The sequence below is a fragment of the Gadus chalcogrammus genome, chromosome 13 (genome assembly GCF_026213295.1).
Source record: "Gadus chalcogrammus isolate NIFS_2021 chromosome 13, NIFS_Gcha_1.0, whole genome shotgun sequence".
Classification (NCBI taxonomy): domain Eukaryota; kingdom Metazoa; phylum Chordata; class Actinopteri; order Gadiformes; family Gadidae; genus Gadus; species Gadus chalcogrammus.
The window spans coordinates 10,563,928-10,591,789 of NC_079424.1; the positions used below are offsets into that span (position 1 = coordinate 10,563,928).

The 27,862-nt window shown below is 46.5% G+C and overlaps 2 protein-coding genes across 2 annotated transcripts; both read right to left on the reverse strand.

Annotated features, from left to right (window-relative positions):
- Window positions 1-291: 291 nt before the first annotated feature.
- On the reverse strand, window positions 292-27,647 carry pxna (paxillin a). Its single transcript, XM_056606656.1, has 11 exons — window positions 27,351-27,647; window positions 13,563-13,735; window positions 13,294-13,379; window positions 12,959-13,098; window positions 12,344-12,545; window positions 11,658-11,802; window positions 5,852-6,010; window positions 5,025-5,198; window positions 4,132-4,213; window positions 3,736-3,884; window positions 292-3,373 (listed from the first exon to the last, which is right to left on the reverse strand). Exons 1-11 carry the CDS (start codon window positions 27,361-27,363, stop codon window positions 3,107-3,109), a joined length of 1,590 nt encoding a protein of 529 aa, XP_056462631.1. The 5' UTR covers window positions 27,364-27,647; the 3' UTR covers window positions 292-3,106.
- LOC130402479 (mucin-2-like) lies at window positions 7,920-11,627 on the reverse strand. The gene is made up of 2 exons (XM_056606655.1): window positions 9,606-11,627; window positions 7,920-8,361 (listed from the first exon to the last, which is right to left on the reverse strand). Exons 1-2 carry the CDS (start codon window positions 10,860-10,862, stop codon window positions 7,984-7,986), a joined length of 1,635 nt encoding a protein of 544 aa, XP_056462630.1. The 5' UTR covers window positions 10,863-11,627; the 3' UTR covers window positions 7,920-7,983.
- Window positions 27,648-27,862: the final 215 nt, after the last annotated feature.

Sequence of the window (27,862 nt, forward strand, 5' to 3'; positions counted from 1 at the left end):
TTGACTCGTCTACAGAGTCTTACTGTGGTTTACATGGGTTCACAAGGACATCGATTGAAAACGTGGCTGAGCCACGTCCCTCAATTATCTACCCTTGTTATTAAAGGGGGTCCCCCTTCTCGGGAGTATGGCGGGTCAATTCCCGCAAAGGTGACCAGTCTGACCATGCGTGTAAATCAGTTGACCTCAGCTGACCTGGCAGTCATAGCGTCAAAGGTCCAGGGTCTACTACACCTACATCTAGAACCATGGCCCTCAGACTGCCACACTGGTATGATTTTCAAGCTTTTTCCTAATCTGCAAAGCATTAAACTGCGCATTTGGCAGATTGGAGAGAAAAACTTCCTGGACCTACATCGTTTTCGAAGTATGCAGAGGATCGAGGTTATGGATGATTCCCCTCGCATCGCCGAGATCAGCCGCCAGCTGCAAACGCTTAATGACAAGATCAGGATACTAACGTCATCAGGCCCCAGAGACCCATGGGCTTGTTATCATCATTAAAAGCGATATTATTTTACTCGGTGGGTTTAGTATTACAATAACCCCCAAACATGAATTGCACATTGATCATGTTTTTGGGATTATAGAACAATAAAAAGGAAAAATACATAACAAAAAAGGCTTACTTACAGAAATAACATTTTATTGTCACATGAAATCAAACACATTGCCAGGCTATGAAATGTTCTCTTTATGAACAGAAAAAGTAATTGTGGCACTTAAAAAGGATACATATCACATTAATTTGTCAATGAACATGGGGGAACTCGAAGCAAAAGCATTGGATCAATAAGGCAATCATAACCCTAATCTTGCCACAGAGATGAGCAGAAATTCATTTTCTTAGGGGCATAGTTCAGACATTGAAACTGTTTAATATCACATAGCCCCGGGCTTGTGGTTATATAAGGTAGGCCTATAACAGAACTACATCAAATATATATGGCTCAATATAAAGTATATTACCTAGTGGGGTCTAGGAAATTGTCCAGTAATGGTTTTGCAAGACTATTTGGAAATCAGCATTAGTGCACTAACCAAATCGTTGTTGTTTTTTCTAGAGTTTAACCCATAAAGACTCAACCAGAAGAAACACTGACATTTCCACAGTGTACAAGACATTATATTGGCATACAAAAATTGGCACAATCATTTATATTGTTTTAAAAAAACACCATGTATCGTAATCGTACAAATGTATCTGGATAATAAAGTCTGCATGAACGTCAGTGAAAAGTTAAAGATCACCAAATAATGTAATCAAGGTTACATTCAGAGACTGAACATGTAAAAAGCCACTTGTCAAATAAACTGAACAATACTCAGGTTGCTTTACTAACGACAACGGCCCTGGTATTCCTGTTTACCCATTACAGAGGCAGCTAACCAATACAACATTATAATCAAAGAGGTTAGTATTCATCTCAAAAGGTATTAGCCTGTAACCTAAATATTCAGGGCAGGGCCTCTTAATTCCTCTTGAACACTAGCCAATACAAGTGGGTGTTATTTATTAGGCGAGAGCCATCGCTGGTTTAGAATTATATGCCCATAGAGCCAGCTCTTTGCATATTCCTGGGAGCCTGGAGAAAAATATATTTATATATTTTAATTCTATCCATGACACAAGTTATTTTCACAACACTATGCATGTCCAAGAGTATTACACATTTTCTTTGATTGTTATAGCAACCGGCAGCAAGTGCTGATGAACCCCCACCCCTCAGCCAGACGGGATCCTGCTCATCGATCCTAGAAATGCAGCATGCCATTCAACACAATGCACATCTCAAGCTCAGGTTGACGTCATCAAGACAATGACATTCTAACAGTGCTGAGTTTTGTTCATAGTAGTCAAACATAAAACATTAGATAAATTCTGCTTATTCCTAACATCACTGGACACTTTGGTAACAATTTTGGACATATGCAGCAGTAAATCAAAGGATATCTTTTCATATTTTTTTAGATGATTTCAGTTTTTCCATATTGAGCCACTTGGCTTATTTGTATCAAAGTTGCACCTAAATTGAAACATTAATAAGCGTACACTTGTATTGACTTATAACAGATTTTGATCTAATTTCGTCATTTATTTGATAGAAAATCGGTCGTAAGATAACACACACACACACACACACACAGTTTAAAGGTGCAAGCAATTTAAGTGGGACATTTTGTAAAAGTTCTGATGCCCATTGGTAGAAAACAGCAACAGAGACACAGGGGTGACATGAAAAACAAGGCCTTTAACACTAAAGAGACTAAAGAATATGTATAGTTTAGTTCCATAAAAAGACCTGATAGTTTGATCAAACCAAAATCCACCTCGATGGTCTTGGGAGGAAATCTGCAATTGGATGAAAAAATCTAAAAAAAATAAAACGACCCCAACCAGTGTGTGCATGTTTTTAAACACGTTTCTCTATGTATCACAATATTGCAAATCTCCATCTTATAATTAGAAAAATACATGAATACATTATCTCAACACGCATAGGCAAAGTATCGGTTATGTAAAACCATCTACATGTTTTAGAATTACTGAGGTCAAGCCTGTGGTCCATGCAATTGACAAGCAGCTGTCCCAAACCATCACAAAACCACTTTGAGCTGGTCTGGTCACATGATAAGGGTTCTTGCCCTGGGGAAAGGGTTAAAAAATAACATTTACAAATCATCGCGCTGCGAAAGTATTAATCACTGCATTTGTTGCAACCATACTCAACAAATACATGCATTCAATTAAAAAAAAATCCTTAAAATCTCTAGAAAACATCTGCCTTTAGTCAGTGTCGAATGACCACCAAGAATAATCAGGCAAATGACACGGCCCCTCACCAGCTGATGTCGAGGCCGTCCCCCATGGCTTCTACTGATGTGATCCCCTATGGAAATAGCCTTTAAAATCATCGACACCTCTCCACTGTATCCCACACACGCATACACGACACGCACATCAGTGAATACATAGATGGGCACAGACGGTACGCATGCAGCAGTTAGAAAACAAGAAACCAATGAATGAACCCACACAGGGGCCTCCTGTGGGTCGCTTTGTGCAAGCCCCTCCCCACCGGGACCTCCACCAACAGGAACAGCTTTAGCTGAAGAGTTTGACGAAGCAGCCCTGGCAGTAGGGCTTGTCGTTCTGCTCCTTGAAGGTGCCCTTGTTCAGCTGCTTCAGGCAGAAGGCACACACAAAGTGTTCGGGGTGGAACTTCTTGGCCATGGCCGTGATGCAGCGGCCGGTGATGGGCTTCTGGCAGCCCGAGCAGAGGGAGCCGCGCCGCTCGTGGTAGTGGCCCTCGCAGTACGGCTGGCCGTCGTGCTCGAAGAAGCTGCCGTTGATGAACGGAGTGAAGCACTCCTGCGGAAGGGTTGGGACAAGGCAGTGGTTAAGCAGTGGGGACTCCCCAGCCAAAGCCCTTCCTGCCTCTGAAGGTCGCAGAATAGGTTGCTTTGGATGAATGGTGTTTGCAAAATGAATTTAAAGTCAACAGAAACAGGAATAGGTGGACATTCTGCTGACTTGACTTTTGAGAAAGGATTTATTTTGTTGATATATATAAATGTAATTGCAGAGACCAGTTCAGGCACTGTACTTGCCTTTTTAGCAGTTTACTACAAGTTATTGCTTGGCCATTTGGCCCTCATTTAAGACATGTTTTAGACATAACAATAAAGACATATTTGAATAATTTAAAAACATCCGCCCACTGAAGAACTCACCCTGCAGACAAAGCATTCTGGGTGCCAGAGAGAGTTGAGGGCAGAGATGTAGTTCTCCAGGATGGCACGAGCACAGCCTCCGCATTTAGGAGCAAACATGTCAAAGTAGTCCTTCCTGCAGAACGCCTTGCCATCCTTCTCATGGAAACCTGGATGAAAAGGTCACATGTCAACTCCTCTGACCCGCTTTTTAACACTGCTTTAACCTGCGCAAACAATGTCAATCTAAACACACATTTTTGTTCAGATTGATTAAGTGCGCAATCAAAAGGCATTCTGGGATTTTAAATTCCTGAACTACTACAGGATTCTGTTGCCATTTTTGTATAAATATAACTTTAAGGTATTAGGTGCCCGCATCCGGAAGTGTAGGCGTCATGGAGGACTGGATTTTACCTTCAGGCCCGAAAAAGGCGCCGCATTGGGCGCAGAAGAAGTGCTCTGGGTGCCAGGTCTTGTCCAAAGCAGTCACTACTTTCTGCAACATCAAAACATCAACATACAACATCAAACATCATAAGCAGCTGTCCCGTCTCCCATATTAACATGTAAACAATATTGTCATCTGCATGTTTTCAACTCAGTACTTGCTGCCCACTGGCCAATACCTAAACTCAAACTGAACCTGTATTAAAATGGGGTTTCTTAACTCCTTCTCACTTCTTCTTTTTCAGTTTAACTATCAATTACGACCAGAAGAGGGCAGGCTAGTTATGGAGAAGCTCTCAGGAGATATGGGCAGATGCGTGCACTGCTGGCTCATGTTTTGCAGGCCTCAAACCATTCCTCATGTACCTTGAACAACAACAAACACACACAATGTAGGCCTAGATGCCAAAACAATAACGAGTCCAGGAAGAAAAGTATTTTCTAGGAAATAACTCAAGCTGAAAGCATTTGTTTGTGATCTCTTGTAAGCTAGTGCTAACCTGAGTAGTTAACTGGGGGGTGAGTTACTCTGCATTTAGACTGGGTTGCTGTGCCTGTCTGATATTACTGGAAATATGTGAGAATAATGACTCATGTTGGCTAATCCCTCGAACAAAGTCCAATTGAACTTCCTAACCAAAGTATTTTACACTTACAAAGTTTAAATAGGAATGAGCTCATAAGTTAGGGAGAAAACAACCATTAATCTGCCAAAATCCCCTTCACTTTTAACAACCAAAATATTTTGATGGTCCATACGTGAGCCAGTTGGATGTTAATATCCATAAATTAGGCAGTTTTATGAATATAAAAATCACATCATAAATGTCCTTCATTGCATGCAAAACCACATCTCTTACGTCAAGTATGGGCCCATTGCAGTAATGGCAGCGCGGGGAGAATAGGTTGTGGTAGTCCTTCTCACAGTAAGGCTGGCCATCTCGCTCAAAGAAGTTTCTAGAGCCGATCTCGTCCTGACAGTGGGTGCACACAAAGTGCTCAGGGTGCCACGTGCGGCCCATAGCCGTCACCACCTGGTGAAGACAAGGACAACATTCAGGTCAACTGTGGTGAGGGAGGGGGTTCAGTGTACAAATCTGTATACACGGAACAGGACTGCAATCTTTGTTTTTATGTGGGGATTACAATTGGAAAGTCAATTTTACATTTCCAAAGACCTCGAAATCCAACTATAGGAGAGGAAATGTTGGCGACTTGGAATTTCCAGGAGCTGTAAATATTACTATCTCTCATTAAAGTTATCCCGTCATTGAGTTTAAATTATTGATTGTACATCGATTGTACATTGATTGTACATCTTATCACTGGGATAAGAAATGATCCCAGTGATAAACATATGGAAAATTTGAGACAATACATTATTCATTCATTATTATTTAGTGGCTTTGGCCTTAACGAATGGTAATCACTCAGGAAATATGCAGGACACAGGCCAACACAGCATGTCTTAGTAAACTAGGACAAGTTACTGGAGCACCCTCTGGTGCAAGATTTCCCAAAAACTATCCAACCCCAAAGCAGAACACGGACAAATTCATATTTTAATATTCTAAATAACTGTGTATTATTGGACCCAAGATACTTAATTGATATACTATGTGTTTGGGTTTATCAGTGGGCTTTTGTCTGCACCTGTATTCATCTGGAGGGGTGTATATCCACCTACCTGGCCTACGATGGGCTTCTTGCAGGCACCACACACCCCCTTGGCCACGGTCTGCACTCCCAGCCTGTTCAGGTCCGACTGCAGGCTGCCCAGCATGTTGTCAAGCTTGTTGGCTTGTTTCGGAGGGCCGGTCGGAGAGCTCTTCCCCTGAGACTGAATCTGAAATATGCGGCACCCAATGAAAAAGTAATAAATCATAATTTTTCTGGTTGTTTTGAGAACCGTTTCAATAGAAATAGAAAAGTGGTTGATTCAATGTGCATTGATTTGAAGGCTTTTTTTAAACATATTTGGGGCTAGGTCTTTCCACAGCTCTTCCCTCATCCGTAAAGCCAATAAACTCAAACATGATATAGAAATCGGATCATGTTGGTACTTTGCATATACATCTAAGCAACCAGATTACACATCGTGTTGCATGATTGCCGTGGAACAGAGTCCCCCCCGGACAATAGGGACTGGACCATCTTCCTTTAGGGAGAGCTGTTCAATAGCCAAAACTGAGAAAGAAGCTTCTAGTTACAAAGAAGCCATGTCTGATTCAGGAACTACAAAATATATTGAGCAAACATATATATCCATCTTCTTTTGGCTTATGGTGAAGGTAAAGCTTCACAATCTACCAAAAAGTCTCATTACGGGGAACCTAGGAATCTCCCCTCTCTCCCGAATCATCCATCTGCCCCCCCACACACACACACACACACACACACACACACACACACACACACACACACACACACACACACACACACACACACACACACACACACACACACACACACACACACACACACACACACCTGACAGACAGTCAGCGCTTGAAGAAATGCATCTTCAAAAACAAGGCCGTTAACCCGGGTACATCTGAATACCTCGCCAAGCTAAAAACAGAACGATTCTACACCGGCATTCTAGAGTGACACCCCGGTCCTTACCCTAATGGGGCCTGTTGACGGAAGTCCTATGGGGGATGCTAAAAACGGTAGCGGTAACCTTGCTGTCATGGGGCGGATTGGGTGTCCAGCTGGGCCTTGGGCTTCACATTCCTGCGCAGGACAGTTAAAGAGTGGCTGGAGCATGGGCACTACCCCATCCCATCCCAACCCTGTAAAGCCCTCAAAGTCTACCACCTCTCCCCCCTTATCTGATACCATGAGCCCTGGCGCCATTAGAAGGGAGGAGAGGGAGTGGGTGAGGGATCGAGAGGGACCAGATATGCCTAAATGTAGTGTTACATGCGCCGTGTAACCTGGACTAAGTGGGGGTCTCACGCAAACACTAGACTACGTGTCGCCACAGCAGGGGGCTAGAGAGGAATTGTTGTGATTTATCTCAAGCACAGACAATCAAAAACTGTGACTTCACACAGAAGGCAGAACCTTTGTTGAATCACAGCGGATTCAGATGAATAAAACCATTCAATAATGAAAAAACATCAAAATCCGACAGAAGAATGAGAGTTTGAAATAGAAAAGGGGTGAACAAAGCAAAGTGGTGGGGGTGGGGGGGGGTGAATGTGTGCTTTTGCCGTGCCTGCATCGGTGGGAAGGCAGGGTCGTATTCTGTCTGACAGCTCACGGACACCAAGACCTTGGGGGGCGGAGGGGGCGTGGCCGGCTGGGGCGGGGGGCTGGGTGATGGAGTGGGCGGGGCCGGGGGCGGAGTGGGCGGGGCCGGGGGAGGGGTAGGCTCCCGGGGCGGAGGTGGTGGTGGTGGTGGAGGTGGTGGGGTGGGCTCCCTGGGGGGAGGCGGGGTGGGCGGGGGCGGCGGGAGAGGAGGAGGCGGGGCCTGCTGGACGGGCGCAGGCCTTTTGGGCTGAGGTGGGGGCAGGACTTTTCTCTGTGGGGCGGGGGACACGGGAGGAATGATGATCTGAAGGAGAGAGAGAAAGAGACAGAGAGACAGAGAGAGAGAGAGAAACAAAGCAGGATGGAAACAGGAGAGCAACGAGAAAAGAACAGAACAGAGGAAAAGGACAGGATCAAATATGAACGAAATTTAGAAAGAAATAGAAAAGTGAAAGTGTTAACAAAGCCTTATTCATAGCTTTAATTTGACTCCAAAATTCTTTCTCAAAGTCCAAATGCAGCTGGGTTGGAAAAGCGTAGATTAAACCCACTCTGCTTTAGTCATTCTTCAAAGCTCTTATCCCTTAATACGGTGCCAATCACTCGTTGGTACCAGCTCTGTCTTTTTAACACCAGTCTGGTTCTATCGACCCGGACGCTCCCCTCTACCTTATCCACGGTCGGAGCCCCGCCTTCTTCCCGCGTGCGCTGAGGGTTAGACATGACAATGACCCCCTCCGTCATCCAATCGTCGGGCTGCTGCTTGCGCCGGCGCTCCGCCTTCCCGATGCCCAGCTTCCCCTGCAGCTCTTGGATGAGCCGGTCCTGAGAGTTGCTCTTGTTGACGAGGACGGCGCCCAGTTTGCGCCGCAGCAGCCCCTCTCGGTACATGGGGTGCACATTGGTGGTCTCTTTGGTGCGGCGAATGACCGCCTTGAGCTGGAGGGTGAATGATACGGCGGTGGGGTGGGGGGTTTGGGGGGTTGCTTTATTTCTCAAAGCACACGTTGAAGTTAAGAAAAAAAAAAAAAATTATCACACAAGCAGGATGGCTTCAACAAGCACTGGCTCCGGTCGAGTATATTTTGTGTTTCAAAAGCACTTCTTTATCCAGTGCAGCCTTGTTGCAAAAAAAAATTGGAGCGGGTGAAATGTCTTTTGGCAAGCCATGCTGCACAGCTTCAAATATCAAACCCACTCTACTCATTGATCAGTGCCAAACCAAGTCAGGAGATGCAAACAGTCCACAGAGTGTAGCGCACTTTGAAGCAAACATGCCATCGTCTAGCATCTGAGCCTTTTTTAAAAAACCCTTCTGCGCCATGAGGCAAGGGATCATTGACTAGTTGATGAATGGACACAGTGTACACGTCTGTTGTGCAAAGACGGCAAGCCAGGTCCTGATGATGATGACTCAGACAGCTATGTCAACCAGGAGCAAGTGGAGGCGTGCACGGAAAACCTTCAGCAAAGCTTCCCAAACACAAAGCCAGGAAGAGTCAGCCTGTTATTTACCAGCGTGGACGTGTGCCTCCGGGTATGTTGTAGTGTTGTAACGGGGGATGAAGCATTTCATGCACCACACCTCAAAAAAGAACCGCGGTTACTGTTTATCAAGATGCTTTGCGTGTGTGTATGTGACTTTTGTGTTAAAAAAAGACCTGCTCTGGTGAAATAAGTTTCTTTCAGCTACTGTCCCAATGAGGCTGAAAAACGTATCCGTCATCATCATCCGTTGGCCACACATCAATATTAATGATATTTACCCTTCTGTAATACTGTTGAGGGAGACTTTGAAGTAAGGCTTTGGGAAGGGCTTGGCAATAACTCAATAAAAATGTTCCTCTCCTCTCAGTAACATCACATAAATGTATTATGGATTCACACCCCCTTGTGTAAATCAATTCTAAAAACTCTCATGATGAGGACTGCAATTTTGGAACTTAAGAGTTGGTCTGATATCACAATAATTCCCCCTGTCCAAAGCGTTATACATTTACATTTATATCCACCATGTAGTTGGGGTTTGTATATAATTTCAAATACAGCCTATCTTTGATGGAGCCAAGCACGTGGCTAGGGTCAAACGTCCTAATAATCAAAGGCCCAGATGGGATCTTAAGAAGGCCATTCCAGCCATGCTTCAGCATCTCATTGCGGGAGCCCCCAGGCGAGAGTCCTACTTGTCCAGATGCGGATAAGCGTTCGACGGCGGAGGGCTGCTGCGAGGGCAGCTCCTGCATGACGTCTGGGGTCCCGGGGCAGGTAGAGGGGGTCATACACTCATCCATCCAGCTGGAGTCGGTCATAGATGTCAAGGTCCCGTCCCGGCTGAGACTGGGGTAAATCCCTTCCTCGTCGTCCCACAGCCTATCCTCGTCTCCTTGCATCGACCCTCCTCGAGTGGAGTACCCTCCGAGGTCGGAGAACCCGTCGTCGAAGCCCCCCCTCGTGTGCATCTCGCCCGGGCCCAGAGCCAAGAGTTTGTCCAGGGCGTCGTTCAATAACGGAGCCCGGCACGGCCAGGAGTAGTCCCTGTCCGGAGGGTCTTTATGGGGGGGTGACATGCTATTGGAGGACACGGCAGGGAGGGAGATGGGGGAGGCCCGGGGACTGCTAGCATGTGGAACCGTGTAGGTTATTTTGGTGACCGTGGCCGGGCTGGGGCACCTATCGGCTGCACTCTGATACAGCGAGGACGCCAACGGACTGCCGATCCGTTGAACCGGGAGCGGACTGGCACACGTTGGGACGGTGTCTAAGGCTGGCGTCGGGCTTTGAGGGACGGTTAGGGGGCTTGAGACCCTAGGTACTGTGAAAGGACTGGAGCACTTTGGAATCGGGCTAGAGAGCCGAGGAACGGTCACCGGACTGGAGCCCCTCGGGATCGGCTCAAGGTTTTTAGGAACGGCCATAGGACTAGGGGTTTTAGCCGAACCAAATACCTTTGGTATCGTTACGGGGCTTGCACATTTGCGAGGCGGAACTGGACTAGCAACCTTCTTGATTTCAAGGGAACTATGAGCTTCAGCTTCTGGACTTTTAGAGAGTGGCACTGGACTGAGGCTCCTGGCAGCCTCTGCCTGACCGCTAGGGTCCCCGGGAGCAGGACCGGCGCGAGGGGTTTGGCCAACAGTGAGTGGACTCGGGCCGCTAGCAACAGGACTAGGGCTCTTGGTCGTAGACGGTGACGTTGAGCTTTTAATAGCGGGGGTTTTAGCTGGTGCCACATGAGCAGGTCTCACCTCGCTGGCCTGATTTAGAGACTTTATCGCACTGGAGACCGTTACGCTATGCGGGACTTCGGGGCTAACGTCGCCACAACTGTCTATCTGTTGAGTCTGGGAATACTGAAGGCTTTCGGATGTAGATGTCGTAGTAGGCGATGAAGGAGCGTCGCTTATAATGGAGTGATCTTCATCTATATGGAGATCAAACATGAATGGGGTGGAGGAGGGTGATATGTCACAGGTGGGAGAGGGAACGTCCACTTGAGCGTCATAGGAGTTTATCGATGGGGTAGGGGCAGTAGGGGGGCAGCCAGCTGGTGATGAGGAATCTGCCCCCTCCAGATTCACAGACAACTGAGAGCCCGACTAAGCCCCCCAAAACAGGTGTGTTTACCAACACAAACAAATAGGACACAGAGGAAAAGACAGAACAGAGGAAAAGGATTGAAAAAGAAAGCGTCAACCGTGAAGGTGTTCCACATGCATGCACAGAAACTAGCACGCTGCCTTCGAAACTTTATCGGCTCTCGATTAGTAGAATTACGAAATAAATACACAACTAATTCCTAATTCTGTAATACCTAATTATACTCCTTTGTGCAAACTAAATGATTAAGATAACTGACCTACAGGTTCTAATTACTTCGCCTGCGTTATCGGCAAGTTAGGGAGAGAAAAACACAAAGCTTACCACAATCTACATTACACCACCTTTTACAAGCAACACAGCCAATGGTTGTGAAACGAGGGAGGGGAACGAAAGCCTTACAAAGATAATGAAATTTCCTCCCAAAAAAATAATGCATCTATATTTGATAATAAAACCAACCATTGGTGCACTGAAACATCATTAAAACTGAATAACCAATTCAAAACAGCACCAGACGTGTTCCTCAGCAGTAACCTTCTACTGAGAAATTCAGACATTACATTTCCAAATCAAAATCTATCCACTGCTCCATCCCAACATGAAACCCCGACCCCCCCCCTCTCAACGATACTCACATTGCTTTGGACCTTAAAGTCAGACAGCGACGCCATCAGCTCGTCCAGCTCCCGCGTGGCGGAGGACGCAGACATCCTGGCCTGCTGCTGGGCGGCCGTCTCCGGGCCGTCGGACGGCTCCTCGGACACCATGAGAGGGGCGGGGCTAACGAGAGACATGTGGACACACTGTGGTGAGCCGTAGTATTGGCCCCATGCCTCAAGTCAAGTCACCAAATCGGTTAAAGTCAACGTCTTAACAACCTCTGCATTTGATTGCATTATCAATCATCACTCAATGCCAGCCCAGATGTGTGCAATGGAATGCCATCAATAAGCAGAATGATGAAAAACTGATGGGGGATATGATGAATCTTTGACGCTGGCATCTCGTGACCTAGCACCCAGAACCTTTTTACTAGGCTTTAGTGACCTAGCAAGTAGAACCTCTGATCCACCCAACATCTAGAACCTTGGATACTAACAGCTAGTGACCCGTCAGCTACATCCAGAACCTTCGATATAGGCATGTACAACCTGTGATCTTCCTTGCATCTTGAACCTTTGAACCAGCGAGCATCCAAAACGTTTGATCAACCAAGCATCTAGAACCATTGATAATAGCATCTAGAGATCGACACGACGAAACCTGCAGCAGCAGTATGATCATCATCAATCCTCAATCCTCCTCATTATTATTTCCTTACATGGGCATCGGCACAGAGCTTTCCAGCTCATCCAGGAGGCTCTCCACGCTGGGCCGTACGTCCTCTATTCCCCGGGTGGCCAGGCTGCGTTTGGGCTTCTCCAAGACAGCAGGGGGAGGGTTGTGGCTCGTGAGAGGCGACACTCCGTTCTCATGGACATAGTGGTGTATGCTGTTGGACGGCAGCGGGGGTGCGGCGTCCTCTGTGGACAGAAAACCAAACCATGTGGATCATCTGCCTGGGTCCAATGCGTGTTTGGAATGAACAAAGGACGTGTGCATCCCAATGGTGGCCTGATTTCTCAGATGCCTATAGGCCTGCGATGCACACAGTCCAGGGATAAATAGTCTGCTCATGTCCATCATTAGAAGCCCTCGGTTAATTAATATGACCACAAATTGTTGAATTATTTTGACCATTATTTGGGACCAAAGACTGATCTTTTAATTAGCATCAGCTGTACTTTATGAAATATCAAATCATCAAAGCATTGCCAAACCAGATGTGCGCAATGGAATGCTATCAACAAGCTAATCCCGTGCACATGATCCACATATGGAGGATTTAGCGTCAAGACATCAAAGTCTGGTGTATATATACAGAAGGTAAATGAACCTTCTGTGGGGAAGCAGGGGCTGTTGTCCTGGACTGCGTTGAGCTCCAGCAGCAGACGGTCCAGCTCGGACAGGTTGCTGCCCAGAGAAGAGTTCATGGCGGCGGTTGAAGAGTCACTGTTTTTCTGTTTGTTCGGGAAACTGTTGAGACAATCAACAGAGAATATTTTCGCTCACATTTCGTTTTGTTTATTATATTGTTATTGATATTGATTCTTTGCGTCTGTCAACTGCTACTGGCTGGTATACCAAGACATCACAGCGGTGCCAAAATAAAGTGTATGCCTCAACAAGCGAGTCATTTCCTTGGTTTCTTGGATAACACCGACGTCCTACCTGTAGACGTGCTCCTCCTCTGTGGGGGCCGGGTCGGGACTGCCCCCCTCTGTGGACCAAGTACTCCGTTGGGCAGAGCTGAAAGACTGAGGAGCGCAGCAGGTACATTACTCACAATGTAGGACCACCATCCATATGGCGACCTTACTAAAAACAACTTACTCTACCTACGTTCACAGCTGTCAAAAGCCAACGCTACGACTACAACTGCTATCGTTTAACGTCCGGTTTTCCGTCCGGCTCGACGTCTCGTCTTCACACGGACTCACCTGGGTGTCGTCTAGTCCGTTGATGGTCTGGTCAGGTGGACCCGGGGGCGGGGAGACGAGGTCCTGCTGGTGCGACTGACCAATGGGCAGAGAGTAGGCCGGGTCGTCGAGCAGGAAGAGCGGACTCTTGGAGATGTGTGATGTTGTGGACTCCAGGTCCGCCAACAGCGCATCTACGGAAGATAACAGCAAACACACCGATTGTTGTTGATATTTTTCGAGGCTCTCTTTGGTGTTGTGTATACCATCAAAAGAAAGATAGTCGCCAGCGCCTTCCAAAAAGGTCACACAAGAAGAGTGACTTCACTGGAGGGTGGTGGAAGAGTTGAAACCGCCTGAATCATAAGAGGTGTCTGGGCCACTCCTCTGGTTACTCATTGACCCTAGTGGGCCAACAGCAGACTCACACACACACACACACACACACACACACACACACACACACACACACACACACACACACACACACACACACACACACACACACACACACACACACACACACACACACACACACACACACACACACCCCCTGACTCAGTCATGACTTTCAGTTCGTGTTAAACGCCTGTACCATACACGCAGAGTGCAGGGACACCAAACTGTGATTGTGCAGGTCTAACGAGTAGGTAGGAAGAGACACTTACGACATTACTGTGGATTTAGTGAAGGGCCCAGGCCGTATTACTGTGCCCTGCAGGCCTATTTTAGCTCACTCAACAAGCCCGCACCAGTGTTCGGTTACTCTGTCAGAATGTCACTAGCCATAAAACAATAAAGCACCCAAATTAAGTATCTACAAACGTCAAAGCAATGCGGCGCTGGAGCAATTTAGGTACCATTTATGACCTCCTGACAGTCTCACAATGTAGACGCACACACAATGTTTAACACTACAACCTATTCTGAGAGGCGTATTGTAAAGCCTAATTAGTGCGTACGTCTCTTGCAAGCACAACACATCATTTCAAAGTTGTATCTTCAATGAGAAAGAGCCATAAAGAAGATATGCCAACTTCCCAAGCACAACATTTGGTTACTTTTCTACGTCAACTTATTAAGAATTTGAACCAACCCAACCATGAAAAAAAAAGTCTAGGTACAGTACTTTTAACTCACACATACAAACACACACTCCGAACTTCAAAGAGCACTGAGATGGAGCGAGGGAGAGAGAGAGAGAGGGCAGCAGATTTTAAAGATTTGAAGATGAAACGTACCTTAGGAAAAGACCACAGCTCGGCTACCCACACAGGAGAGATAAGGAGAAGGAAGAAGGGCAGCCCACAGTGACTCCCTGCCAGGCCGGAACTGCCTTTCTTAGCTCTACCGGCCTCAGCAGTGGGGCGTGAGGCACAGGGAGGGGAGAGGTGAGACCAGGGAGAGGGAGAGGGAGTTGGGCAGAGGGGAACAGGGCTTGGGTTATGTTTACCTGCTGCTACGCCTCCTCCCACTGCTATGCTGGCACAAGCCTGTCAGCCTGAAACCCTAGGTGGAGTTATGCTTCACCACACACACACACACACACACACACACACACACACACACACACACACACACACACACACACACACACACACACACACACACACACACACACACACACACACACACACACACACACACACACACCATTCCCTAAGGCTACGCCACGCAACACAGCCAATGGTTGTGAAACAAGGGAGGGGAACGAACAGACTTAACAGGAGTTCTTATCAACCGGTTCAAACACAAGAAGGGAGTGGAAGGACTAGGCTAGAACCAGTATCAATAATAAATAGATAACCAGCTGCCCTTTCATACTCAAATCCCATGCAGGCTTTCAGTAAAATTGACCACGTCTTTCATATTTCATTATCAACTCCATCCGGTTTGAATTGAGGATATTCGTATCCAAGATGAACCTTAGGTCACTGGAAATATTCCGCATATTTAGCGCAAAATAATAATAGTGAACATCTTGACCTGACGACAGCATCACTAAGGGGCAACGCTCACTCGTCACCAGACAGAGAGGAGACGGGGCAGAGCTCGATCAACACCGGATCCTTTTGGCCACACTCAGCCTGACCGTGGCTAGCATGCCAGCGACCAGGCAGGGTTCCACAGAGGAGGCCTCCTACTCCACATGGACACAACGGACCAGACACATTCCATTATGATTCATTGCTGCCCACTGTTTACACTTTTGCAGCCAAGTAACAGGGTTTGGGCTCACGTGATGCAGTGGCACGCGTGTGTGCGTGTGCGCGTGCGTGTGTGTGTGTGGTCACTGGGGGTCCCTGTACAAAAGCACACAGAAAGATCAGACATTGCCAGTGCTTTGGAGTTTGTAGTTAAATATTCCACACAAGATTGTTTTGGATCGATGCAGACCGCATTCTACCACCTCAGGGGATCAATCACAACGTGACCCAATCCATTGGTCTCATATCATTAGTGATCTCAAGGCCATAGAAAATATCTTTTGTTCTAAAGCAAAACAATGGCATGCTCCAACAAAAATAATGAGTTTGAGGCATCATCATTTAGGAAGGAGAGATGTAGCAAGATAGTCATACTGCGGCTGGTGCATCCACGAGTGTAAGGCTCTATAATGTGCACAGAGCGTGTGATGACTGGTGTGTGGGTTGTGCTGCAGACACCCCATGCCTGGGGGAACATGCCATAGCACGGTCCACAAGTACAAGACATCTGGAGCCAGCCGCAGTCAGGCCCCAACAGGAAGAGACGGGCTGCAAACCAAACCAACCTGAGAGATAAAAGCCCTGGGACGAGAATAACTTCATGTATACTGTTGGAGATTTCCTAAATTAGAGAGGGGCGCTTATCTTGTGACTTAAAAGATGCAGAAGATATTCAAGGTTTATAAATCTCCAACTTTGAAAGTCTTAAATAACAAAAAAAAGGAAAACCTGGTCGCTCTCTCTTTGTATAGGGAGGAAGAAGCCTTTGACGGTAACCAATTATCTTCAGGCTTGGAAGCGCTGTGCTATACGAGACGGGCCTCAGAGACAGATCTTCGCTGCTCAAAAAGGGTGAAATCCCAGTGGTGCAATCCTTCCTATTGAAGAGGAAATGTGTGAACCGCAACCATGAAGCACAGCTACTAGTTCTCCCAGACACACTGTGCGTTATGCACCCTTAATCCACAAAATCCTCTGAAGCGGGCAAGGTTCAAACTATTTATTTTGCATTCACACTCATTTCAGCCGGTGCCAAAGTTTTCCTGTTAGACAGTCGTCCCCTGTCAAAAACTCAAAGCGCTGTCGAGTTCAGAGCGCTCTGGCATTACGCACCGCAGTCTAAGCATACATACATATGGGACAGCAGAGAAGACACGCTGATTAATAAGCACAGAGGAGTGTGTGGGGGAAGAGATGGATGGGTAAAAAAAAAGAAGGGAAGTATGCACATGGTGCAGGCGAGTCCCCAAGTGTCTGAAATATATGGGTCGACATAGATTAAGGAGAAGCTCCTTCTCCCAGATGAATGGTGAGCCTTTTAATTACACAAGCACTGCCCTCCGCGGTGCTCATCAGAGAGAGCGAGAGAGAGACAGAGAGCATGAGAGAGTGTGGGAAGCAAAAATATATTTTAAAAAAAATGGATAGGTTTTGAAGGATGTTCGGTGAAATGGTTGAGGACGAAAAAGGTAAAAGCATCTACCGGGATCGATATTCATATGATGCACTGATGTGTGCTGTGAACGGCGGGGGCCAAAAAAAAGTGTATGCAGTCATTTTGCGGTTGACGGCCATTTCTAAAAAAGGGGATCATGTGGCGAGAAGCGGCTTCATCATCATGCATCATTTCCAGAGCAGACTTCTGTGCAGAATAACACAGACTCATACATGAAAAACAGGAACCGATATAGTAGTACAGGGATTTTCGGACTGCGCGGATGATACCATCTACATAAGGCCCCTCCACAGAGCCCATAGTTTCCATTATCTCTGGCAGGATATCCTGCCTGCCCGTCTCCTCACTTTATGACACTTTTCCTGAGTCGCTCACTAACACTGCTGACCAGCAGACGGTGGGGTGCAGAGTGAATCAACAACAACGCCGTCCTCCTCTCGCATCAGCTGCCAAGAGCCGAGCGGTCGCACTTCGTTTCTGGGAACACACCACGAGCAAGACCACAGATATACTACTGATCTGTGTTGAAGGCATCTCCAGTGGGAATCACAGCCTTTCATATCCTGCAGGTGGAGATGTTGCAGCATTTCAGGTTTATGGCAGACCGTGAGGGAAGCTTTCGTATGCTCCGTTATCACACACGGTAAATGTCATAGCAGCTCAATGAAAAGCCCATCATCGTACGCCGTGCTTAATGTCGAACAGAAGCCAAACACAAACGTTCAATTAAAAACCAAATGCCATCCGTGAGCCCCAAGCTACCTTCCTTGTTTATTCGTCTACTCCTTCATTCCTTTACCGTCTACCCTTCCCTTCCTTCCTTCCTTCCTTCCATCCACCCTTTACCGTCTACCCTTCCTTCCTTCCATCCTTTGCTATAACATCTGTCCTTTCCTACCTTCCCCCCTTCCTTACTGTAGTTCCTTCCTTTAATCAAGATGAACATGGCAGACTCAAATTCCTGACATGCCTCAACCTGGAATCACATCTATAATATATGAAGAAATACAAATTAATAAGAGGCGCGCACGCACGCACGCACGCACGCACGCACGCACGCACGCACGCACGCACGCACGCACGCACGCACGCACGCACGCACGCACGCACGCACGCACGCACGCACGCACGCACGCACGCACGCACGCACGCACGCACGCACGCACGCACGCACGCACGCACGCACGCACGCACGCACGCACGCACGCACGCACGCACGCACGCACGCACGCACGCACGCACGCACGCACGCACGCACGCACGCACGCACGCACGCACGCACACACACACACACACACACACACACACACACACACACACACACACACACACACACACACACACACACACACACACACACACACACACACACACACACACACACACACACACACACACACACACACACACACACACACACACACTATAGGCCAGGTGAAAGAATAGCCAAAGGCGCCATTTATTGGAGGAGCTCTGTTCAGTTCCCACACAACAAACTGACGTGATCCAATATGGACTCTTCTCCTGTAATGGACAAACATTTTGGCCAGCACAGCTGTTGGATAGAAACAGGAGGAGTGCATCAACTAGGTGCGCAGGCAATCTAAATGACACATTGTCATTTCTGGTATAACATATTCTGGTATAACAATATTGTGGGAGGGCTAGCCAGTGAGTGACCCTGACAGAGCGTGATGGATGGCCGTGGAACCAAGCCTCAGGAAATACTCAAATCAGCACACACACACGCACGCACACGCACGCACACACACAAATTGCAATGCTAATTCACCAATGTGTGTTCGTCTGGAACCTCTCGTTTCCTTTTTAGTTTTCCAAGGGGCTTTATCAACAAACGTTGATTTCCACTAGAGAGAAGGGGATCAACCTACATCCAATCCCAGAAACAAACCGTGTGACACCACCCCTGCTGCCATCCTCGTTGCATACAGAAGACAACTATTTACAACTATGCATGTTCTACTACTAAACATACAGTATGTCCTACTTTAACAAACACACCAACAGACAGGGCTCTCCGTTTCGAGGCTACCCGTCAGAAGGTCAGAGCTTGTTCAGTGTGCTCCAGTGGCTCCAGCTGTTTCAGAAACACTCATGCAACACCTCACGCCTGGTCTAGCAAAGAACTGACTCCATCATAGACTCCCCATAGCAACACACACACACACACACACACACACACACACACACACACACACACACACACACACACACACACACACACACACACACACACACACACACACACACACACACACACACACACACACACACAGGAACGGCACCCGACACACAGGTGCCCTGTGTACTTAACTTAGGCCAGACATTCCAAGGATACGCTGAAATCTTCCAGCCTTCTATTAATACCTTGGTTACCCTGACCCTTTGCTCGCACACATAGGGTATTAGGAGGATGATGTATAGACTATAGGTCTGATGACTGTAGGAGAGCCAAGACCACCCAGCAGGCTTGGAGTGTCTGGCAGGGCTGTTGGGTATGCAATGGTCACTATTGTGTTGTCCATACATAAAGCGAGCTTGGATCAATAAGAAGCTCTATGGACGCCATTAATATGGAAATGTTTCCGCTTCTCTGGCTTATGAAACAGCAAAGCAAGATGAATGCACATAGGGCAACTGTATTCCACTCTTCTGATTCCCAATTAAGCCTGCATGATAAATCGTTATAAATCAGTTTTTTTTATTTTTAAGCCTTCATTTACAGGTGTGTGGAGTTGGTTCAGAAGCTATAAAAGGTCAGCAATTAAAGACAATGTGCTGCTAGATGTACAAAATAGATCAATCCGTTTTTTATACTGCACTTTGATCAGTTATAAAGGGCCATATGAAACGCAACGTGCTAGAGGTGCCAAACAACTATGTTTGGCACTGCCTTTTTTTTTTTTTCATGGTTCATGTGTGCAATAAAAATTACATTTCGTTAGAAAAAAATCGTGGCAGAGAATCGTGATATCATTTCTAAGCTAAAAAGATCGTGATTCATATTCAAAAGAGTATGCGCTCAACTAGTTCTGCGTACGCTCGAATTAGTTCAGGACCGTCAGCCTCCATAACTATCTAGTTCTTTGATATCTTACTGGATCTGCAATGAACGGACTGATGGAGACCCAGAGAGGGGATAATATCTTGTCCTTGGCATTGGTGGCTGTCCATGATAACCAATCACAGAGAGCCAACCTCCAGCCAAGGGGAACGTTCAGGGCCCCTCCAATGAATTGACCAATCAGAGTAACACAACCTTAACGAAAGCTACTCAATAAAAGCCATTTGTGCTGCAGGAACCTTTTATGACCCGGACCTTAAATCAGGGACCCAGTGGCTGCCCATCACAGCAACCGTCTCCGGGCAACTCATGCATTTACTGCTGCCTGTATCAATTTGTACAAACATAATCTCTTTACAACAACCTCCTGGCCCGGTGTCTAATACATGTACACCAACAGATATGGTTTCATTGTCTTTGTAAATCGGACTACAATTGTGTTGGTTCCGGATTGAAGATTAATCTGTTTTAATTTGGTCAAATACTTTGAGAGGCCTGTACATATCTCTAAGACAAACTCGTCTATGTTCTTTACCACATACACCACCCTCCCCCCGGCTATTCACCACTATTTGAATTGCACATCAGTTTGTTAAACGGCTTAGAGAAATAGAGGTAACACTTAGCCCAGGGGCTTTCCGCCTGTGGTTATCTCATGCTGCACCCAACACCTTTGTTTCAAAGAAAACAATAACCACATTCAACTGTAGCAAAGTGCAAACTTCCGCATTAAGCATCATTTGTTAAAGGTGTTGGGGTAATGATACACACAGAGGCTTATTTTGAGGTTTCCCGGTATCATGGCATGGCATACGTTTATAAAAATGCCCTTTTCATCATGCGCCTTGGTAGCAATACAAAAAAAGCATATGAAAACATTTAGAAACTGAATTGAACCCTTAGTAAAACATGTGGAAATTGAGTAAATCCAGTGTATGGCGGGTAATGCTGGTTCTCTAGCCTTGGGCCCACTCACTGTGGGTCAACGTGGGTCACAGGACCAGAGACAAGCTGGTCTTTGTCCCCCTCTGGCATGGAGATAACAGAGGATGGATGGAGGAGAAGGAGGGTGAGGCGGTGGAGGAGGAGGAGTTGGGGGGGCCTGGAACGCAGCACACTGCATTCCGCCAGCCAAATCACTGATGAAAAACCACCAGGGCTGCTCTAGCATGAGAGGGAATGTGTGTGCGATGCGTGTGTAACCCTGAATCATTAGCATGGAGCAGAGGAGTGATCTGGAGCTAGCATCGCTTATGATGTCTTTGAGCCCAAGCTGTTTGAATCCAGAATCATCTTTAATGAGTTACTCACTGAATGGGAGCCCAGATGTCATTGTGTGACAGACACACACACACACACACACTAATTAAAAGGGCTTCATTGTGTCAAGGCACATTGTTTTATAACCCCAGTGGGTCGATAACTTGATAAAAGAGGGCCTGTTACTCCCTATTAATGCCTCTACCAAAGCAAACGGACAGGCAAGTTGGCACTGACCCACCGGCCTACACGCTGCCCTGTGATGTCAGCCTCACAAAAGGCCTGAAAAAACATCCTCCAGCAGCTCTGGAGTCAAAGCAGGAAGGCATTGGCAATGGATCTGAGAATATCGCAGGCAAAGCAAAAGCAAATCCGATACAGGAAGTTAACGATGCACTTAGTTCCATCAGTGATATAAAAACACCATGACAGCAAGGGACAATGATTTCAACACACTGAACCACGGGAGATTATGCATGTTTTGCCATTTCAGCCAGCCCCCTCCAGAGCTCCAGCACCTAGCCGCGGTGCCGTCTACACCCGTTTCTGTTTTGTGCCTGGCCACAGGGCCAACTGCATATTATCAAACGAGCTGTCAATCAACGTCAAATGAAGCACCACGATAAGAATCCCTGCACAGTGAGGAATTCAGGCTGGGGAACTCGATCCGTCAACAAAACGGCTGGACGTTGAAAGGTCGAAAGCTAATTTTGCCCATGCATCCAAATATGACCCATCTTTTTATTATGAAGAGGAAAACAGGTCCTTGGTTCCAGTGCTTTTGTGACATTTAAGGCCATTGTGATATAGGAAATGGATGCGTATCTGCAATGGCCTAATAAGCCACTTCTCTGCGGATAGATCAACCACTCATGGATGAAGCTGGGTGGTTGTTGGGACTACAATGATCATAACATTCAAATGACCATCAGGTTTAATTACAGCAGTGTGTTATGTGAACTATCAGACAGGGCGATATATTGGATTAGAGAGTGTGTGAGTGTGTGTGCGTGTCAATATATTTTTATTTTTTCATAATGGTCAGGGTTTTACAATGTTGACTTTACAAAACTATATGCCGATGACATTTTATCTTTTGCAAGCCCATATCTGATGCAACAGTTACAATCAAAGCTTGAAAATACATTGAATGGAATGGGCATACAAGATCGAATACGGAAACAAACATTATTCGAATGCCGCTTGATTGAACTTCTCCCATACCCAGGATATGTAAGGACTTTTGGTAACAAAACCAGCCGACGTACATTATTCCAATAAAGGATAAGTTTATAGGTTCCCACAATGGTTAGATATTACTTTCATCTATAAAGTTTTTATCAGCTGGAATCAATATTCCTCAGTATTTCTTTGAGATTTTGTTTTGCATCGTCAAGGAAACATCTGGTCGATAGTTATTTTTGACCACTGTTAATAATGTTGGACTGAAGCACATTGCTTGGGAAAAGATAAGGGCAGATGTGTCACGTTATTGAAAAATAACCCTTGGAAGGTGGAACTTTATTGACCAATCAGGATCAAATATACAAAGGCTGACCACCATCTGCAAGGCCTATTCCAAGAAATGCCTTGCTGCTATCGAAAGCCATATTGCTAAATGTCATGGTCCTTCGTCCCAAACTAAAAGAGAATATGCAATCCGTCTCAACAGTCCTCAGCTACCTATCCTTCGAGTGAGCCACTGTGACAAGTCACTGTTGCCCGTGTCCTAGTAGCCAGGCAAACAACAGACTGACTGTAAAGGATCACAGTTTCCAGCTGTAGATCACGCTCCGGAACATTCTGCTACAGTACGGCAGCGTTGAGCAGATATGATTTGCCTTCAAAATAAGGGAAGTCATCTCTTGATGAGGAAGAAAACATGAGTGTTGCTACCACCTGATGAGACAGCAGCAGCTGTGGAAATTCATATCCGGATCTCTATTGTGGCACCTAACTATCTGGTTTCAATGTTGTCAAGAACTTCTGTTTTTTCAGTTGTTTTTCGGTTTCTCCACTGCTGAATAATTCAACTGAAATACGTGCCGTTTGGTGGACACTTGTAAATCGAAAGTGTCAAGTTAGAATTAGTACCATTAGTGCACATTTTAACAAAGGAGGCATAAACAATGTGCCCTGACCTAGGTGGTGGCAGGGCCGTGTTCTGCTTGCTTTGAGCTCAACTGTCCATTTCAAATTTCAGCCTCATTTTTTCATCATTATTAATCTTGGTAGGACCGGGGGTTGTGTTTTCATGACATCCCGACTACAACAGCAGCCCAGCGGCTGGAGAGGATTACATCAGCACGTCATTATGAACACATACACTCAACTGTGTTCAGCCGTGGCGGCGCTAGATACAATGCTTTACATTGTAGCGATGCGGGAATTGTTGGCTATGCAGTCTTGGATGCTACTGGTCAATACGGTTGTTGGCTGAGTGCAAAGCTGTGGCTGCTTAGTCAGCGTCCCCTTCAGAGAACAAACCGTCCACACCAGCAGACTGAGAGCTGGAGGAGCATGCATAACATGGCCGTTCGTGCGTGCGTGTGTTGTACCATATGTTTCAAATGGCCAACATCATGTTCTGACGCTAAACATGGACAGATGGAGAGACGAAAGACTGGAGGATAGATGACTCTTGCAGGATTACTTATTGATTAATGTATCTATAGGCAAATATGATTACAGTAACTTCTAGCATATAAATGTGGAAAAAAAAATTTATGATACAATTACATCACAGCATCCATGGTATATTTGTTAATAAATAGTCTTCTGAGAGTCTGGCATGTTGCATGGTGCATGCTATAAAGAGGGAGAGAGCTCTGAAGATGCTGATAATAATGTAGAGCATCATCGAGTGAGAGGCCGGCAGACATAGCGGGAGGGCGGGGGGGGGGGGGGAATCTCATCTCTGAATCTTTACCATCCGCTGCGAGAGCATAGCCAGATGCAATATGACAACCTGGTCCATCCTCTCCTCAACATACACACATCTACGTGATGCCCATAACAGATGGAATACTTTGCCGGTTGTGCATCTCGTGGTATACGATCAAACAGCATTCTTAGTCAAGTGTGCGTGTCAAGTATCATTAGCGCTTTACATTTTGTACTGTTTCAATATACTCCCCGTATTAAATAACTCAGAAGGGTTTGCATGTTGGCACAAATCAGGTCTCAGTTCTGCTGCACTAATGAAGCGATCACCGCCCCCCCCACCGCTCAGCTCACACTCGATGAGTGACACTTCAAACAAAGCCACTTCAGCGGCCCCGCTAAACAAGGCCAAGGGCTCTGAGAGATCACTTCAGACCGCTGACGAGGCTACTTAAGTCAACCCACAATGGACTGCCTTCCAAGTGGGGCGGGGAGGTGATGAGGCGGAGAGGGTGGAGAACTGCAGTGGTACATGAGAAGATTCAAAGAGAGAACAGAGTGTGTGTGTGTGTGTGTGTGTGTGTGTGTGTGTGTGTGTGTGTGTGTGTGTGTGTGTGTGTGTGTGTGTGTGTGTGTGTGTGTGTGTGTGTGTGTGTGTGTGTGTGTGTGTGTGTGTGTGTGTGTGTGAGAGACTATTTTGACATGCATGTCTGGTTGGTGCAGAACCAGAGCAGTTGAAGGAGGAGCTGGTGGACATGGCTGAGGGGCTGTGTGTGTGTCTCCGTCTGTGTGTGTGTGTGTGTGCCTGCGTCTGTTTGCGTGTGTCAAGTCACAACAACAACGACGACAACCAACTCTATAGGGTACATCTGGCGGCGGCTAATGAAAGCCGTATGTCATAACAGAGCGCTCTGGCCGTACGCAGGGCTCAGATAATCAGCCGTGCAGCCTACCCTGCACCGCTCCCAGCCGCCGATAGATCACAGCCTCGGACTCCCATGTGGCTCACCACAGGAATGGAGAAGGAGTGGGAGAGAGGGAGGGAGGGGAGGAAGAGGGTGAGGCAGAGCTGGTGGTGGATGAGGAAGGATGGAGGAGTGGGACCGAGGCTCGACAAGCCCTGCATGTGGATGGGATGGAGTCGTGACACCCACCCATCACCAGACCATTACCATACCAACATATATTCTTAAAAAAATACATTAATATTCCGGTCAGTCAGTCGACCATCTGGAGGAACGAACTGACTCTCTCAGAGCGAGAGCGTGAGAGAGAGACCAATGGGAAGTTCCCAGGTGCTGCTCGATCAGCCCTGGAGACCTGAGGACCCAGAGTCAAGCCACTATAAATACCCACAAGCTTGGCCTGATGTGAGGAGCCTCCCAATGCTCCCTCACTTCAAACACCCATGGCTCCTCCCCCCCACGTCTTCCTCTATGTCCTTCCAGAGCAGGCCACATTCTCTCCCAGCTACCTGACATTCCAAAAGTACAGACAAGCATGTCCTTGTTGGGGAAAACCCAAACAAACACATTTTCACAAGTCTCTAAATCTTGCGATTTGGTGTGTGTGTGTGTGTGTGTGTGTGTGTGTGTGTGTGTGTGTGTGTGTGTGTGTGTGTGTGTGTGTGTGTGTGTGTGTGTGTGTGTGTGTGTGTGTGTGTGTGTGTGTGTGTGTGTGTGTGTGTGTGTGTGTGTGTGTGTCACCTCCCCTAAATTGAAATTATACCAGGTTGAGCAAGTCTTATTTTAGGAGGCTACTTTAAGGGAAGCCCTTTGCCCATGTAAGCTGAGAAAGGTCCTTAAATATTCACTGCATATAGAATGACCAATATTCCTGGCCAAGTCTCTGGCGCTTACACCAGCAAGAAGTTCAAAAACGCAGCCCTCACCAGGGAATGGGCACGACAATAAAATAATGAAATGAGAAAGAGAAAAATATGAATGTTTCGTTAACAATTAATCAGGCTCCATTTTGGTGATGATTGGTCAACCTGTTCTTTCTGTGTAAAGGTTCCCTCCCTGCACTCTAAAGTGAGTCAGTACTCTTACCAAACAAGCCATCAATTTAAATGCTACATAGTGGAAACACAGCCGTTCTCCGTCAGATAATACATCCACCCACTGGGGAAGTGAAAATGAAGCGGTATGTGAATTTACATTCTAAGGTCAGCTGAGACCAGGCCCATTCAAAGGTTCCATTTGGCTGACTGATAATGGCTTACCGATGTAACATTTCAGCATCTGGACGGGATTTCTTTGATTTGTGTGGCAAGGCTGCATGAAGGTCCGCTGCCTATTTGAAGTTGCTTTTAAGACTTTTAAATAGCCTCAGTTCTGCAGGTACATGTCATTTCATGCGTCAACCAAATGAAGAATGTATCTGTCGGGTTGGGCTATTGGTAAATCAGGGGAAAGAGTAAAACATGTTGTCCTACTTGTGTAGAGTCGGTGAATATGTTGTCTCACACACACACACACACACACACACACACACACACACACACACACACACACACACACACACACACACACACACACACACACACACACACACACACACACACACACACACACACGATCGCCTAGTCGACACAAGGTTAAAATCGACACTATGCAGAGGCAACAGAACACACCAGCACATAACATCGATTATGTACATCTGTGTAGAACTCATAATCGCTCCAAGCAACCCTGCTGTTGTTTTAATTAGCCTTGTGCTGGTTGTCGCCTAATGCTCCTGCACAGTCCCACGTTGTGCTTAACCCATGGTCCCCTCGATCAGTTCACTTAACGCAACACTGAGCTCACAGTAGAAGCCAGAGAAAGAGTACCATGTCAACATAGCATGACCGTGTTGATGTTTTAGCAGAACAACCCCATTGATAGTTGTAGCATTATTACGTCAAGCGGGCTTACCTAAATCATCCATGGTATCCGGAAATCGTGCCAAAAGCCCGTCCAGCAGAAACGGCTTGCGTGCTGATGTGATTCACAGCTGCAGGGCAACTAAAGACACGTTTCTATAGCTGAGGTTACCGAAATCCCAGCTTTCCCCACAACTGCCTGCTGTTAAGTTTTCAAGTTCCCAGCTCAATAAGCGTGAGACAGATCGGTCACAGACACAAAGCTCGCCCCCATCTGGACCCTCCAACAAGTGAACACAACCAGTTGTCCGGTTCGGTATCTAGGGACTAGACGACATCTAGCGGCCGGACGACGTCAGGCTGGGTGGACACGACAGAGTGGACTAGAATAATGGAATAGAGGAGAAACTGCTCTGCCGTTATGTGTTGGAAAAATCATACCACGTAAAGATGGACAACATGGACACATTTAATAGGAGACTATTTTAATGATTATTGTTAAAGCAAATGGACAAGCAGATGGAATTTTTAACTGTTTTAAGGGTAAAAAAATATATAGGCTAT

Coding starts and splice junctions, on each gene's coding strand:
- LOC130402479 (XM_056606655.1), bottom strand. CDS start 10,862: ATGTTTGATCTCCATATAGATGAAGATCACTCCATTATAAGCGACGCT. Junction 8,362..9,605: donor GCTTATCCGCATCTGGACAA/GTAGGACTCTCG, acceptor TTCACCCTCCAG/CTCAAGGCGGTCATTCGCCG.
- pxna (XM_056606656.1), bottom strand. Junction 12,546..12,958: donor CCCCTGCTTCCCCACAGAAG/GTTCATTTACCT, acceptor TTCTGTCCACAG/AGGACGCCGCACCCCCGCTG. Junction 3,374..3,735: donor CAGAATGCTTTGTCTGCAGG/GTGAGTTCTTCA, acceptor ACCCTTCCGCAG/GAGTGCTTCACTCCGTTCAT.